The 15,215-nt window shown below is 35.7% G+C and overlaps 1 protein-coding gene across 2 annotated transcripts; it reads right to left on the reverse strand.

The window, feature by feature from the left end:
• Positions 1-253: 253 nt before the first annotated feature.
• LOC139937654 (lysophosphatidic acid phosphatase type 6-like) lies at positions 254-10,203 on the reverse strand. Of its 2 annotated transcripts, XR_011786076.1 has the most exons (9): positions 9,968-10,203; positions 9,279-9,410; positions 8,287-8,417; positions 7,531-7,622; positions 6,918-7,138; positions 3,947-4,122; positions 3,180-3,348; positions 2,586-2,825; positions 254-2,118 (listed from the first exon to the last, which is right to left on the reverse strand). XR_011786076.1 is itself a non-coding variant. In XM_071932903.1 (8 exons), exons 1-8 carry the CDS (start codon positions 10,139-10,141, stop codon positions 2,700-2,702), a joined length of 1,221 nt encoding a protein of 406 aa, XP_071789004.1. In that variant the 5' UTR covers positions 10,142-10,203; the 3' UTR covers positions 254-2,699. The 2 variants fall into 2 exon arrangements, 1 of the variants encoding a protein (XP_071789004.1); XM_071932903.1 differs by having other exon boundaries at positions 254-2,825.
• Between the last annotated feature and the right edge of the window lie 5,012 nt (positions 10,204-15,215).

The raw sequence follows: 15,215 nt of genomic DNA on the forward strand, positions 1-15,215 counted from the left end.
TTAGTATGTTCGAGGTTAGCCCTTAGCCAATAATGTCATCATTATTGTGACGTCATCGAGTGGGTATGATTTGGTACGATTTTTTTTACAGCGCCGAAACAAGAATACTTTACGGAGCTATCTGAATAGCGCCCTCTAAATTAATCAAGAGAGAGACGCGAAAATACCATATAATTTGTATAAGAAACCCCAAACCTGATACCGATATACTATCAACAAGGAATAAGAAACAATTGCAACATAGACATCAACATCTGCATTTAAAACATCATGATATCCTTTTATTTAAAACTGATAAAAAACTCGCCCTCTCCAATTTATGTCTTTGGCAGCGCCCCCACCTACACTGAACATGGCAACAAACCCTCTTACTGGTTGTAAACTCAAAATCAATATTTGCAGGTGGGTGAAAGACATCATGAATTTAATGTGGTCCCATTAAATAGCGCCCTCTGTTGTTATATTATACAATGAATTCATACCGGTACAGTGCCACCAATAAATACAATAATAAACTATGTGTATCATCAAAATTACAATGAGTTAGGTAAAAATCTTGTTAATTTTTATTTGTACAAGTTGTTAACTTCATATTTTCGTTTCACTAACAGATCAAATGAAAGTGATGCAACTCAATTCATCATTATCATAAATTTCAACAGTTGATCAGTAAGTAAATCAAGAATAAGAAGTCAATTGATCTCATTCCTTTTCTTTCTTTTCAATTTCACCTTTAGCTTTAGTCCATGCACCATCCAAAGCACATTACAAATACGTGGTGTAGTCTATTTGCAAGACACTGGCAGTAAATTATTAAAATCATTGCTCAAAAAGATAACTTTGACGTACAATTTTCATACACATTTTTGCCATCTAACAACAGTTTAGTTCATGTTCAGCAGTAATAACTGATAGTCATACAGCAGTTTAGTTCATGTTCAGCAGTAATAACTGATAGTCATACAGCAGTTTAGTTCATGTTCAGCAGTAATAACTGATAGTCATACAGCAGTTTAGTTCATGTTCAGCAGTAATAACTGATAGTCATACAGACCAATACATGCCTCAAGGTAATAGTTAATTGTTAAGTCCATTAAATGAAAAATGAAAATATGAGCATCCTTTAATAATAAACAAAATTGTGCCTCAAAAGTTTTGCCTCATAGTACTAGAGTAACTATCACATTCATGTTTTCAAATGAAATAGGCACGTCTTCAAGTCAAGAGTCCTGAAATAGGCACGTCTTCAAGTCAAGAGTCCTGTTTTTTTAGACTGGGTTTTTATGATTTTGAAACACTTTGTGTACATTTCCATTGAGTTAATAATTATGATAAGTTGCTCAGTTTTAAAGGGAAAGTACATGTTTGGTAATTACTCAAAATAAATATTAACTTAAAAACTGACTTGGTAACGAGCATTGGAGAGCTGTTGATAGTATAAAACATTGTCAGAAACGGCGTCCTCTGAAGTAGCATAGATTTTGAAGTAGAGGTAATTTCTCACTAAAATAATAAAAGACTTCTAGCTAGAAGTCTTTTATTCCTATCTGTTAAAGCACACACATTCGTCCAACAAGGGTGTTTTTTCTTCCATCATTTTCTCCCAACTCCGACGACCAACTGAGCTCAAATTTTCATAGGTTTGTTATTTTATGCATGTTGAGATACACCAAGTGAGAAGACTGGTCTTTGACAATTACCAATAGTGTACCTTCCCTTTAAACACTTTGTGTCGAAGGAAAGTGACGACTCAGGCATAACAAATCAAAGTAACATGGTGTGGCAGCTTATTGTAGTGGAGGACGTTTTTAAATTAATTGGTTTTATGAAAGATGGAATCTTTAACCAAGTTTGGCAGTCATAACTTCTTTAATGATCATTCAGAGTCAATTACCTTCAGTGTATTCTCCTAACATCTTAAACATTACCTTCAGTGTATTCTCCTAACATCTTAAACATTACCTTCAGTGTATTCTCCTAACATCTTAAACATTGCCGAGTATAATTTCATGATGTAACAATGATGCCAAGTTGAATCAATCTGTGAGGTATAAGTGTTAATGATGGCAGGCTTTCTATGCCGAGTACAGAGCCAGTTGTCAAGGTATAGTTACTGGTCTATTAAAGAAAAAGAAAAACAAAAGCCGACATATATTGCTAAGCAATTCTTGTGGTGACACAGGCACCGATTGCATCTCTAGCTGTATTTGGGACAGCATTCAAACCAACACCACATAAATGTCCAAAAGTCCCTGCATGGGACTGCATCTTCGGACACTCAAATGTTTTCAACAAACAATTATTGCTGTCTAATCAATGAGGGCACTTTAGAACAATATTTGTGCATGGTACTTTACAATAAGTAGGATTCAGATAAAAATTAAAACAGTTTCTTTTTTGGGTCTTTACCAAAGTATGACACAGGCCTGTTAGCTTCACTTTTGAAAGGGCAAGGGCACCGAGGCATTCTCTCCTTGGTAAAGGGCACACTATGATGAAATTGTAAATTTCTACTGGAGCATTTCAAGGGCACCAAGGCAATCGCCTTCATTGCCCCTGTGAATTATCAGGCCTGATGGCAATACCTTTAATTCTCTCCAAATATTGATATTTGGATCATGATAGTTGCTGGAGTTGAACTACACGACACCTCATTAACATATGACAAGGAGTCTCCCCCTCTGAGGCTGGAACACTCATCAAAATGTCTCAACATTAATCAGAGATTTCTCAAACTCTTCTTTATTTATAAGACAAGGAGACAGCAAATCCTTGAACTCCTGCATGGGAAGGAGAGTGTTGTTGTTTGGCCCCAACTTCTTCTCCTGCAATCAAAACAACAATAACAACAACTTTTAAACATGCATTGAGCAAACAAAACCAATAAATTGTGGCGAACATTTCCCAGTTGAAAGGCCCCCATCGTCTATGGCATTGTAATTATGAATATGATTTTATTAAAAATCACATGGTTCACATTAAGTTAATGGAGGTATACCATAGTCATCCATATTGGACAAGCCTATCCAATATTAATTATTTTGCAAAATAGCTGATGGCACATGGTACATGTTCCACCAATCAAATGACAACGGATCTGTGTATTTGGTTTATTAAGTATCTTCTTTGTTTGAGAAGCTGCAACATTCTGTCTTAATCTTCTTTGTGAGGAACATTACCTTTCCAAGATACAAGATCCTTATGAAGCAATCTCCATTCTGATCTTGATACATCTCAACTATTACATCAGAACAGAATCCTGGCCAGGCATCTTCAAAGATACCAAGTGCAATAAGAAGTGGGATCAATGTTGTATCATGGACGGCGTACAGGTGCATCTTGTCTTCACTGCAACAGAGAAAGGGAAAGCCAAATAAAAAAGTTAAGACTTTGGTATTTGTGATCATGAAACTGTGTCTTTACATACACCTGTATCAGTAATTAGAAGTTGGAGACTGACTGCAGTTTGTTGATGAGTAGGGAATTTAGGTTGACTTTTTCCCCTGCCCATCTTCTCTGTAGATCCCAGTTCATTTCCAACTTCAAGACCAAGGGATCCAACTCCAAAATGGTATAACCAAGACTTATCATGGTTGATGTCAGTTGAATGGGGTCAACAGACCTTTCTTTTGTAACATCCATTCATGCCATTTGCCAACCAATGATTGGCAAATTGTCTTTATAATCGATACATTCACTATGTATCAATTTGTGATATCCACGACTTCTCATCACAAAATGTTTGTCAATGGTTGTAAACAAATGTTCTATTGACCAACCTAAACTGATGTTGGCACATGATAAATCTTGTCTGCGCTATTTTTGGAGTCAAGTTCTCAAGTTAGAAGGACTATCTTTACCTGCATTTATAACTCCCAAAGTGGCAGGATATGGACAAACAGCTTATATGTGACATCAGTACATTAAGTCAATAGGCTAAACTCACCATGTTTGTGAAGTGACTCTCTCTATATTACTTAATATCAGCTGTAGAAGTGGTCCAATTGCATACTGTAGAGTGTCTGTACCTTTGCCTAGACTGTGACACATTATACCAACTGCTGCTTTTTCTATTACACTAGCCAATGGTTCTAGAACTGCCGACAATGGAACATCATGAACCTATCAAAAAGAAAGAAAAGGTTGGAACCAAACAGTTTATAGTAGTATTAAACAAGCACAGTATGTGATATGTACACTTGGGGTGAGAGAGCTGACCAAACAGAGGTGTTTAAACGGAGGATATAACCGCAGCCAGAAGTGTTTAATCACAGTTAGCATATGTGTGGCCCCTGAACCAGCATACAACTTGGATTTCTGACGCCATACCCTTGTTCATAATCATTACTTTGTATTTTATAATAACCAAACAATCTGAATTTATCCCCGACAGCTGGAGGGTTCTGAAGCTTTGTGAAATTTAGGGTAGTGGGTTATAACTATATTTAAGACAATTTTTAAACAAATTCCTATTAAAATATTTTTTTTGATCAAAACAATTACAACTAGACTTTAGGTGTTTGTGAACAAACACAAAGCTGTTCCGTGTTCTTTTGCTTGGATTATGTGCTAAAATGACCAAGGAGTCTATAACTGAAAACAAGTTTGAACATGTTGAATAGTGTCTTGAGTTATGGTGCCACTTCCGGTTGACCCGGAAGTTGAGGTCGACATGGGGTAATGGTAACCTAATGCTAATCTCCAATGCCAAAGGAGTCTCTAACTGAAAAAATTTTGAAAATCGATATTGTCCCACTTTGGGTTGACCCGGAAGTAGAGGTCAAGTTGAGGTCACCGTTTTTTGCAATTTATCTCCAATCCCCAAGGAGTCTATAACTACCAACAGTCTAAAAATCGGCCGTGTACTTCTTGAGATATGGTCCCACTTCCGGTTGACCCAGAAGTAGAGGTCAACCTGAGGTCACGGTTTTTCAAAGTTTATTTTTAACGCCATAGGGGTCTAAAACTTAAACAAGTTTGAAAATCGGTTGTACAGTACTTGAGATATGGTCCCACTTCAGGTTGACCCGTAAGTAGAGGTCAACTTGAGGTCGCGGTTTTTCAAAATTAGTCTAATCTCCAATCCCCAAGGAGTCTATAACTACAAACAGTCTGTTAAACGGCCGTGTACTTCTTGAGATATGGTGCTATAAAGATTTCCCAATTAAATATGCAAATATGGGTCACGTGGTTAATTAATTACGATTTTTAAAAAATTTTGGGGTCGGTGGTTTGATGTTTGATCGAGTACGATTTGATTTCACAGAACTCTTAACCACCAAACTCTGCACTTATGATCACCATTTTCCGCTTACTGTGTTTTTCAAACATCATCGTGTCATGCATGCACACAGGTTATGTTGGGCTTACAATTGAGAAAAAGAAAAGGCAACACTATCGATATAAAGATAAGAATCTAACTTAAATATTACATAAAATAAATATTTTTTTAGTTTTGGGTGATAAAAAAAAATATTGTAGTCGTACAGACATTCGAACTCGCAGGTATCAGATATGTAATCGCGACTGATGACCACTAGGCTATAAGGGCCAATGCATAAATAAAGGGTTTACATGTGTCTATCTATCAACAGAGGGGATTATGATCCGGCGAAACAATTCTCGTTTCATGATTTTGCGAACATTGTCACTAAACATGAACTGCTAACGCCTATAACTATTAAGTAGGGTTGAAATGTAGTATTAGATGCCTTAAGGGGTTTTTCTCGTCGTCGTCAAAAACCCATACACGTATTTAAATTACGCACGTTCGTCCCGGACGACGCCACCTCGGAGTCTAAATTTGAAATTTGTTCACTAATTTCTCAAAAACTACAAAACCACATCAAGTAATATTTTAAGGGAAGCTTTCAACTGTCATTATCTTCAAACTGTTTAAGTTTAGTGTAATTCTGTGGACACCATGGTATGTCGTCGTCGTCAAAAACCCCTATTTATATACGCACGTTCGTTAAACGAAAACCCTAAACCTTCGTGTACAAAGTATATTGGTCCAGAACTCGGTTAGGAAACGAAGAAACAGGGACTGCGCTGTGGTCCAGAACGTAGGTAGAAAAACAAGAAAAAGAGACTTGAGTAGACTCCTCTCAAGAAGTCACAACTCATGATAGGTACATACTGAATTGCATTTACCATAGAGAATGTTTAACAATAAAATGGAAGCGACTGCATCCAGTTATATTCAAATGCGTAGACTCATCTCAAGAAATCACAACTCATGATAGGTACATACTGTATGGCATTTACCAAAGAGAATATTTAACAATAACATGGAAGCGACTGCATCCAGTTATATTCAAATGAAGATTACGTGGCTTAATTAATTAAGATTTTTAATTTTGTTTACATTTAGAGTAAAGCTTATGTTCTAAGATTCAATTTGGTATATGATTTCACTCTTTTGAAGTTATGGTCTAGGAGAATAGACTTAAATAAAGAGCGTGTACAAATGCAATGGGGTTTTGGCAAGAAACAGAATAATAATAATAATAATAATAGTAGTAGTAGTAGTAGTAGTAGTAGTAGTAGTAGTAGTAGTAGTAGTAGTAGTAGTAGTAGTAGTAGTAGTAGTAGTAGTAGTAGTAGTAGTAGTAGTAGTAGTAGTAGTAGTAGTAGTAGTAGTAGTAGTAGTAGTAGTAGTAGTAGTAGTAGTAGTAGTAGTAGTAGTAGTAGTAGTAGTAGTAGTAGTAGTAGTAGTAGTAGTAGTAGTAGTAATAGTAATAATAATAATAATAGTAATAGTAATAATAATAATAATAATAATAACAATAACAATAACAATAACAATAACAATAGCAATAGCAATAGCAATAGTATGAACCAGGCGTTACAAACCCCAGGCACCCCCCAATGTGGCTATACTGCTGTACAAGCCTTAACTTAACTATTTACTTTACCTTTCTAGCACTTATTCCGTCTCTCACCGACACTAAATCTAAATGGACATCCTCATTCTGCTCTAGAAGTTCCTGTATTTGCAACCGGACATGTCGTACACCAGGAACAACATCAGTGTTCTTAATCGTCTTGAAGAAGTTGTCCATGAGAGGTTTGGAATGTTGATAATTTGGATAAAGGATTTCTGTTGAGGAATGATCCACATGAATCCTTGGTGACCCTGTAAATCAAGAAAACAAACAAAGTATAAAAAGTAACTCTGAAAAAGGAGAGAACTATCTTGTAAGTTATAGACCCAAACTATCTTAAATTTCTCATTTATTGCCCACAGTACACAAATTCCACTCTGATTCGTTCAAATATACTATACTCCAAACATGCTGTAAGAGGGTGCATTATGCAGTTGATCAAAAACACAGAGGCAAACCCCTTCTCTTTCATGATAAAATGTCCCGAGTATTGTGTGTGCATTATACACCAACCATATCTTTGCCAGCGAAATCGGCTGCAAACAATGACAATGAATGTTTTATTGCAACTCTGCAAAGTTAAACACCCCCAGGACATATTTTTAGTGTCTAGTAAAAAGCCAAGATTACTTGAGAATCTTACCATTCTGCTTGGTGCTGAGGTTGTCTCCATAAAGGCCACCTAAAACACAGGAAAGGGACTTTATATTCCTGTTGATGTTGGTTGAGCGCATACTGGGGAAGTTAAGAGATAGAAATCAAGTAAGACCTTTTTATTCGTTTGTGTTATTCTCAGATGCCTGTGGGAGACATTATTTGTTTGTGAATGGGTTACCAAAGATAAGAAGTCGATAAATTAAAGAAAGAAAACCCAAACAGCATTTCAACACTCAGAATATGAACAGCAGGAAACCCTTTTCTACTTTCCTAAGATCTGTCTAAAATGTATCCAAAAAAGATCAAGCGGTATAGTTTAGCATGTCCCATTCATGACATTTTTACTTGTGTCACTGAGCAAGAGGCTCAACTATAATTGCTTCTCCTAACCAAGAGGTAAATAGGTACTAGTAATGGCGGAGATGGTTTGTGTAATTGTTTAAGCTTGGTCTCTACATATACACTTGGTAGTGCTGCCTGTTTAGTCCAAATAAAGCAGAGTTGGTTTAAGAAAGTAAATAATTGGCCCAGCAGTGGCCCAGTGAGTACAATGGCCATTTCTGGAACCATGGCTTGGGTGTAGGCTGCGGCTTAGGCTTACGGTTATTTAGAAAACGCTTGCATTTGGTATGAGGGCTTTCAACAGAGAGACAGATCCTAAGCCAGAGCCAAGCCAAAGACATGGCTTAAAAAAGGACTTGTCTGGTCAAAAGACGACACCCTTATTTTGTATACTACTTACAATAATTCATTGCTACTGAACTCTGGAGATAAGAAGTTACATTTCTCAATGTAGTGTTTTTTGAAGTATGTTCCAAGTTCATAACTTTGGTTCATTCCTAACACCGTCAGCTGTCCTCTTGTAGCTCCACCCTATGAAAACACAAGATAAAGATTTGCCAGCATTGCATTCAAAGCCAAATGGTTAAAAACTGTGATGTTCCTCGTGACAATCTATAGCTGTATTAATATAATAAATCATGAAGGAAAGTCTTTTTGGGTCAGAAAACTGATAGAAGGCCTATGAAAAACCTATTAAAATAAGTTGTTGTAAACTCGGTGGACCCTGGTTCAAACCCACCTCAGACACAGAGCTTTGCATGTGGATTTGATTTTCAGTTACTTCCTGATTGCATGACTTTCCTTACTCCTACATGTAGAACTATGCGGTTTCGTTTCTCTCACGACATGTACGAGTCTGCTTTTTTCTGGTTCTTTCATAAAGTTTTAATTTTGTAAACGCAAATCTTTTTTTTTTTTTTTTTCTTTTGCCAAAATTCAAGGCTATGTGTCCTTTGAACTCTCATTGGCCCTGTGGGCGACAGAAAATCCACTCCGCAATCTCAAAAATAGTTAAAAATGATAAATTCTTACCGTAATTCAGTCCCAAACTACTCCGTTTTACCGCTTCACTACAAATGCCGATTGTCCCCGACCGTGTGCATATTTTTTTCCCAGGACAAACGTGGAGAGTTATCTCCAAATGTTCGTCTTGTAAAGAATAAATACCTGATCCGTGCTTTGTGTACAAAAATATGGGCGCGCGTCTGGGAACTATTCTTCGTAGCGAAACGAAACCGCATAGTTCAAGTAGGCTTTCCTCAAATTGACGTTTTCCTAAAAACTGAGATTTCTCAGTCATCTTGAACTCTTCATTCACCGCTTACAGAAGAAATGGAAATTCCTTAGTTACATTACCAGAACGCCGAATATTATAATTACACTTTGACTTACTTTAAATGCGTTTGCTTGATATGATTGTTCAATCGGGGAGTGATGAGGTCCAGATTTGCCGTCCAAAGAGAATATTTCATACTCTACTTTATGATGATCTTCTTCCACACACATTTCTTTGTCCCAATTTGCCTGCAGAAACACAGAAGCTGTTCATGAAGTACAGTTTTATTTGACCTAGTCTTTTCTTCTTTCGTCTTCTCCTGATGAAGATGAGCAGATTTACTGAGTATACTGTTTGAAACGTCGAGACCAAACCGGCACTTTTCAGAGCCAACACTTACTCAATGGTTGTACCTGCAAGTTCACTATTTATTTATAGTTTCCTCTTAGTCCATGATCATGTAGTCTTACTTACTTATTTTTGTCGAAACAGTTTCCGTATGACGCCACCACTTTTTCATTCGCTATGAAATAATATAGTATCTAATTTACCTCAATGAGACATCCCTTTTTTTAAAAATGCGTTAAAAAAGTGGCGACACCTTATCCCTTTTTTATTTATTAATATTATGAAGAAAAAATTAGATAACGCATTTGTTAAAAATTTCAATGAGTAAAAAGAAATGGCCGGATACGGAAATATTACCCGATTTAATTTAAAATATTATTAAAAATCTCTATTTTAGGAATTCGAAAAGTAAGATTTGTTGTCATTAAAAACAGTTTTTACAGTTACACGAACTCACTTCTTCAATTCCCGGTGTTATTCTAATCGGAGTTCTGGCACCATGTCTGAAGAAAATCAACACCAACTTCAGTTGCATGCCAGGTTGGTCCAAAGTCTTCATAGACTCTTCCCTGATGTCTGAGCTCAAGAAACAGCCATTTCTTGGGAGGTGTTTACGATCGTTACCTTGCATTTTGAGTATCAATTTTGATGCAATAGCAGAACTTTATCTTACATAATACAATACAGACCATTACTATGGCGTGTCAAACGTTGCATTATTCGATAATGTACAATATATGTGCGATGTTTCTCATATATATGCGATAATTGTCACATATGTGCGATATTCATTTGATGTATGCAATAAATGTAATATATATGCAATAAATGTAATATATATGCAATAAATGTAATATATATGCAATAAATTGTAATATATGTGCGATAAATTGTAATATATGTGCGATAAATTGTAATATATGTGCGATAAATTGTAATATATGTGCGATAAATTGTAATATATGTGCGATAAATTGTAATATATGTGCGATAAATTGTAATATATGTGCGATAAATTGTAATATATGTGCGATAAATTGTAATATATGTGCGATAAATTGCAATATATATGCGATAATTTTTAATAATGTTTGATAATTTTGTAGTATATTATATGCGATCATTTGTATGCGATGTTTTGTGACGGTATACATATGCGATAATTTAATATACATGTGCGATGTTCGTTCTTATATATGTGCGAAAACGGAATTGTGGGATATAGTATGACTTCCTGTCCACTTGATCCCCGTATCCGTAATGTTTTAGATCGGGCCAGACTATACTCTGGACGGTATAGTATGGTTCCTATGGTTCAATGAGATTGGCGTAGGGTTTATAGTGATGGTCAGGGTACGAGACTCGAGCAGCGTATTTCCGAAATAGCCAGCCAGCCGCGTATTCGGATAATAGAACACATACAGTACAGGGAGGTGACAAAATGTTGCATTTTGCTCAAATCTGAAGGTGAAGATCTGTTTTACTCAAACGAATTCTGCAATATTAGCATAATTTAGATATATTAATTGATAATATGTCAATTTCATAGCTTCACATGATTAAAAAAATAATTTATAAAAAGTGAAAAACATTAACAAAACGTCAAAAAATGACCCGCAAACAAAAAGGCATAAATTTGTATTTTGTGTTTTTTGCATTTTTGTGGTGCTTAATATTCCAAAAATTTGAAAAATGATTTTGCAAACAAGACACAGTTGAATTTTTATAGCACAAGAACTTTTAAATTTTATTGACAACAATTAAAAATAATCAATCATGAGTGTTTCAGATATAGCTCGGTAATTTACTAACTTTAACTGTTCTACAATTTAAAGTCACCTGGAAATAGAAGTGTTTTTCTTTCAAACATAAGAGTATATGCTTACGAACAATAAAAAAATTTATTTAGTAATTGACAAACATTTTCTTTTAATTGCAGAATCAATAATAGTTGACCAATTTAGCCAGCTCAAAATTTGATACGTTTAGTCTATCTTCCTTCAAGATTCTGGAACAAGAAAGCAACTTTTTGTCTTAACGAAGGGTTCAAATTCTTTTCAAATTGTGTTTAAGTCCACCGTCTATGTAATTGGGCGGAATGTACATTGACAATGGCGTCAGAATAACTGTGGTTAATTAACCACTAGATAGTGAACCAAATTTACCCAGCTCCAAAATTTGATACGCCCACTATATTAGTCTTGAAAGTTCTGGATTACAAATTAAATGTTTTGTTTTAACGAAGGGTATAAATTCTTTTCAAGTTATGGTTTTGTATTTCACAGTGATGTTTTTTTGACATATTAAAAAATGCAAAAAATACAAAATAAAAATGTTTGCCTTTTCGTTTGCGGGTCATTTTTTGACGTTTTGTTAATGTTTTTCACTTTTTATAAATTATTTTTTAATCATGTGAAGCTATGAAATTGACATATTATCAATTAAAAATTCTAAATTATGCTAATATTGCAGAATTCGTTCGAGTAAAACAGATCTTCACCTTCAGATTTGAGCAAAATGCAACATTTTGTCACCTCCCTGTACTGTATGTGTTCTATTATCCGAATACGCGGCTGGCTGGCTATTTCGGAAATACGCTGCTCGAGTCTCGTACCCTGACCATCACTATAAACCCTACGCCAATCTCATTGAACCATAGGAACCATACTATACCATCCAGAGTATAGTCTGGCCCGATCTAAAACATTACGGATACGGGGATCAAGTGGACAGGAAGCCATACTATATCCCACAACTCCGTTTTCGCACATATATAAGAACGAACATCGCACATGTATATTAAATTATCGCATATGTATACCGTCACAAAACATCGCATACAAATGATCGCATATAATATACTACAAAATTATCAAACATATATTAAAAATTATCGCATATGTATTGCAAATTATCGCACATATATTGCAAATTATTGCACATATATTACAATTTATCGCACATATATTACAATTTATCGCACATATATTACAATTTATCGCACACATATTACAATTTATCGCACATATATTACAATTTATCGCACATATATTACAATTTATTGCACATATATTACAATTTATTGCATATATATTACATTTATTGCATATGTATTACATTTTTTGCATATATATTACATTTATTGCATATATATTACATTTATTGCATACATCAAATGAATATCGCACATATGTGACAATTATCGCATATATATGAGAAACATCGCACATATATTGTACATTATCGAATAATGCAACGTTTGACACGCCATACATTACAATGAATGATTCAATCATATTCGTCGATTGGCAATACCCTTCACTTACATTCAACGCTTGAGGGCGCTCGGTTCTTAGACGCGCGCCACCACGGGGTGCACCTTTTTTTTTATCTGTGTGTGGGTGAAACTTCCAAAGAAAATAATTGCAACTAGCGGGATGCCGCGCTTCGCGCGGCACCCCGCTAGATGATGAAAATCCTTTTCACAAATATTTCGAAATGCAATGTGGGGTGAGGGTGTTATACGCCTCTCTTAATATTTATGCATGACGTCTTAATTCTAACCCAAAATAAGGCTATGGCGCACATCCGCCACTACTTGCAGAGGCTGCACCCACAGCCTCGTTTTGGGTTCGATTGACACCCTCGGAGGGACAGAGGTTAAAATAACTTTGTATAATTGGATGGGAAAGCTTTAAAGATTCATATAACATTCATAAGATTTCTATACTTTTTTTGTTTGGGTTGTTTTTTTTTTTTTTTGGTCCTTTTCTTTGTGTCTCAAGAAAACATTATATCAGTGTTTTGCCATTTGTTTCTCTTTATCCATGCCTTTTAAACTAATTTAATGTATACTTATTTCGACTTGTTTGTTTGTTGATGTTTTGGTGTATAGTTTTGGTAATTCCCCATAAGGGAGCGACTTGTTGATATAATGAATGTTTCTTGAAATCGATGTTAAAAGGTTATTTGTGGATGTAATGTTGTAGGCCCATATTATTTTAGTGTTTATTTATTTATTTATTTATTTATTTATTTATTTTTTTTTTTTTTTTGGGGGGGGTGTTTGTCTCTTCATTTCGCTCTTTTAGATTTGTAAACTGTTGATTAGTGTAACAAAAATGGTAGTGTGGGTAACACAAGATAGTTGTTCAATTGTGTGTTACCTTGTTGGTCTAGTTATTTATGCTAAAGATTGAAATAAGATTGAAGATTGAAATAATGAGACATTTAACAAAGGATATATATGAGGTCATGTCAATCTATCCTGGATGAAGACAACTATTTTGTCCCCAACATTTGAGCATAGTTTTCATTCAATGGGCTATGTCATTGTATCAATTTAATTATCTCAACTGCACTGAGTATTTCCCCGCTAAGCCAAATAGTAAGGGTAATTACATGTACCTAGTGGACTAAAAATATAACACACTGTTATAATTACACAGTATTTTCTTGTACGGAGCGCATTAGGTATAATTCACGTGCACGCAAGTGTCTTCACATTGGCGACCAATCAGGAGGTCTTTGTGGAAAAGCCAATCAGACCATAGAGCAACTATGATCAGACCAAAACGTTTTTCTAACCTGATGAATTTGGCATCAGTGGTATTTTGGTTCCCTTTTCAACAAATCATAGGTACCTCCATGAACAAATCCGTAGTCACCGTCAATAAACGCGCCGAGTTACTCGACCAAAGGCTCGTAAGAGACTGGTATTATATCCTCCTCAACAATAATCATTGGTACTAAATAGCAGAGGAGAAATCCGACTAAAAAGGCTTGAATAGTCACAGCCAATATCCGCAGAGTTTATCCGACTGAAAGGGAAGAAAGAAAACACCTTATACAAAAAAACGCACTGGTTGGCGGTCCACAGGTTCAATCGTGTTGAACAGAACTGATGGTAGCAAAAAGTTCAATTTCATAAAATCTGCAAAATTGTACTTAAAGGAACACGTTGCCTTGGATCGGTCGAGTTGGTCTTTGAAAAGCGTTTGTAACCGTTTTTTATACAATGCATATGGGTAGAAAGATGTTGTAAAAGTAGAATACAATGATCCACACAAACATGCCTCGAAATTGCGTGGTTTTCCTTTTACCTCGTCGACTAACACGTCGGCCATTTATGGGGGTCAAAATTTTGACTCCCATAAATGGCCGACCATGTTAGTTCGCACAGTAGAAGGAAAACCACGCAATTTCGAGGCAAACTTGTGTGGATCATTGTATTCTACTTTTAAAACATCTTTCCAACCATATGCATTTTATAAAAAACGGTTACAAACGCTTTTGTTTTGACCAACTCGTCCGATCCAAGGCAACGTGTTCCTTTAAAATAAACACATTAAATGATTGGTTGCTTTCGTTGAATTATTGTTTGCTTTATTTCCAATAACGCTACGATTTTAGAATCTTGAGCCCTTTACTTGTGCATCGCGATTTATGGAGCGCCACGTTCCACGATACATATCGTTAAGTTGTTACAGTACTAAATAAAGCGAGTTTTCGGAACAAAATCTATCTACTGTTTGTTTACCACCGCTTTTTGTTGGGGGGGGGGGGGGTAAGAGCGTTGGAGATTATTGGAAGTCCGAGGTCGCCACCCCTAATGTGATCCCCACGGCGACCTCCTTCACCAAGCAACAACTGGCCTGTCTCAAAACCAGACAACACATCACTCACAATACACTGACCTCCCAACC

The sequence above is a fragment of the Asterias amurensis genome, chromosome 5, assembly GCF_032118995.1.
Source record: "Asterias amurensis chromosome 5, ASM3211899v1".
Classification (NCBI taxonomy): domain Eukaryota; kingdom Metazoa; phylum Echinodermata; class Asteroidea; order Forcipulatida; family Asteriidae; genus Asterias; species Asterias amurensis.

Coding starts and splice junctions, on each gene's coding strand:
- LOC139937654 (XM_071932903.1), bottom strand. CDS start 10,141: ATGCAAGGTAACGATCGTAAACACCTCCCAAGAAATGGCTGTTTCTTG. Junction 9,411..9,967: donor TAACACCGGGAATTGAAGAA/GTGAGTTCGTGT, acceptor GTGTTTCTGCAG/GCAAATTGGGACAAAGAAAT. Junction 4,123..6,917: donor ACGGAATAAGTGCTAGAAAG/GTAAAGTAAATA, acceptor TCTTTTTGATAG/GTTCATGATGTTCCATTGTC.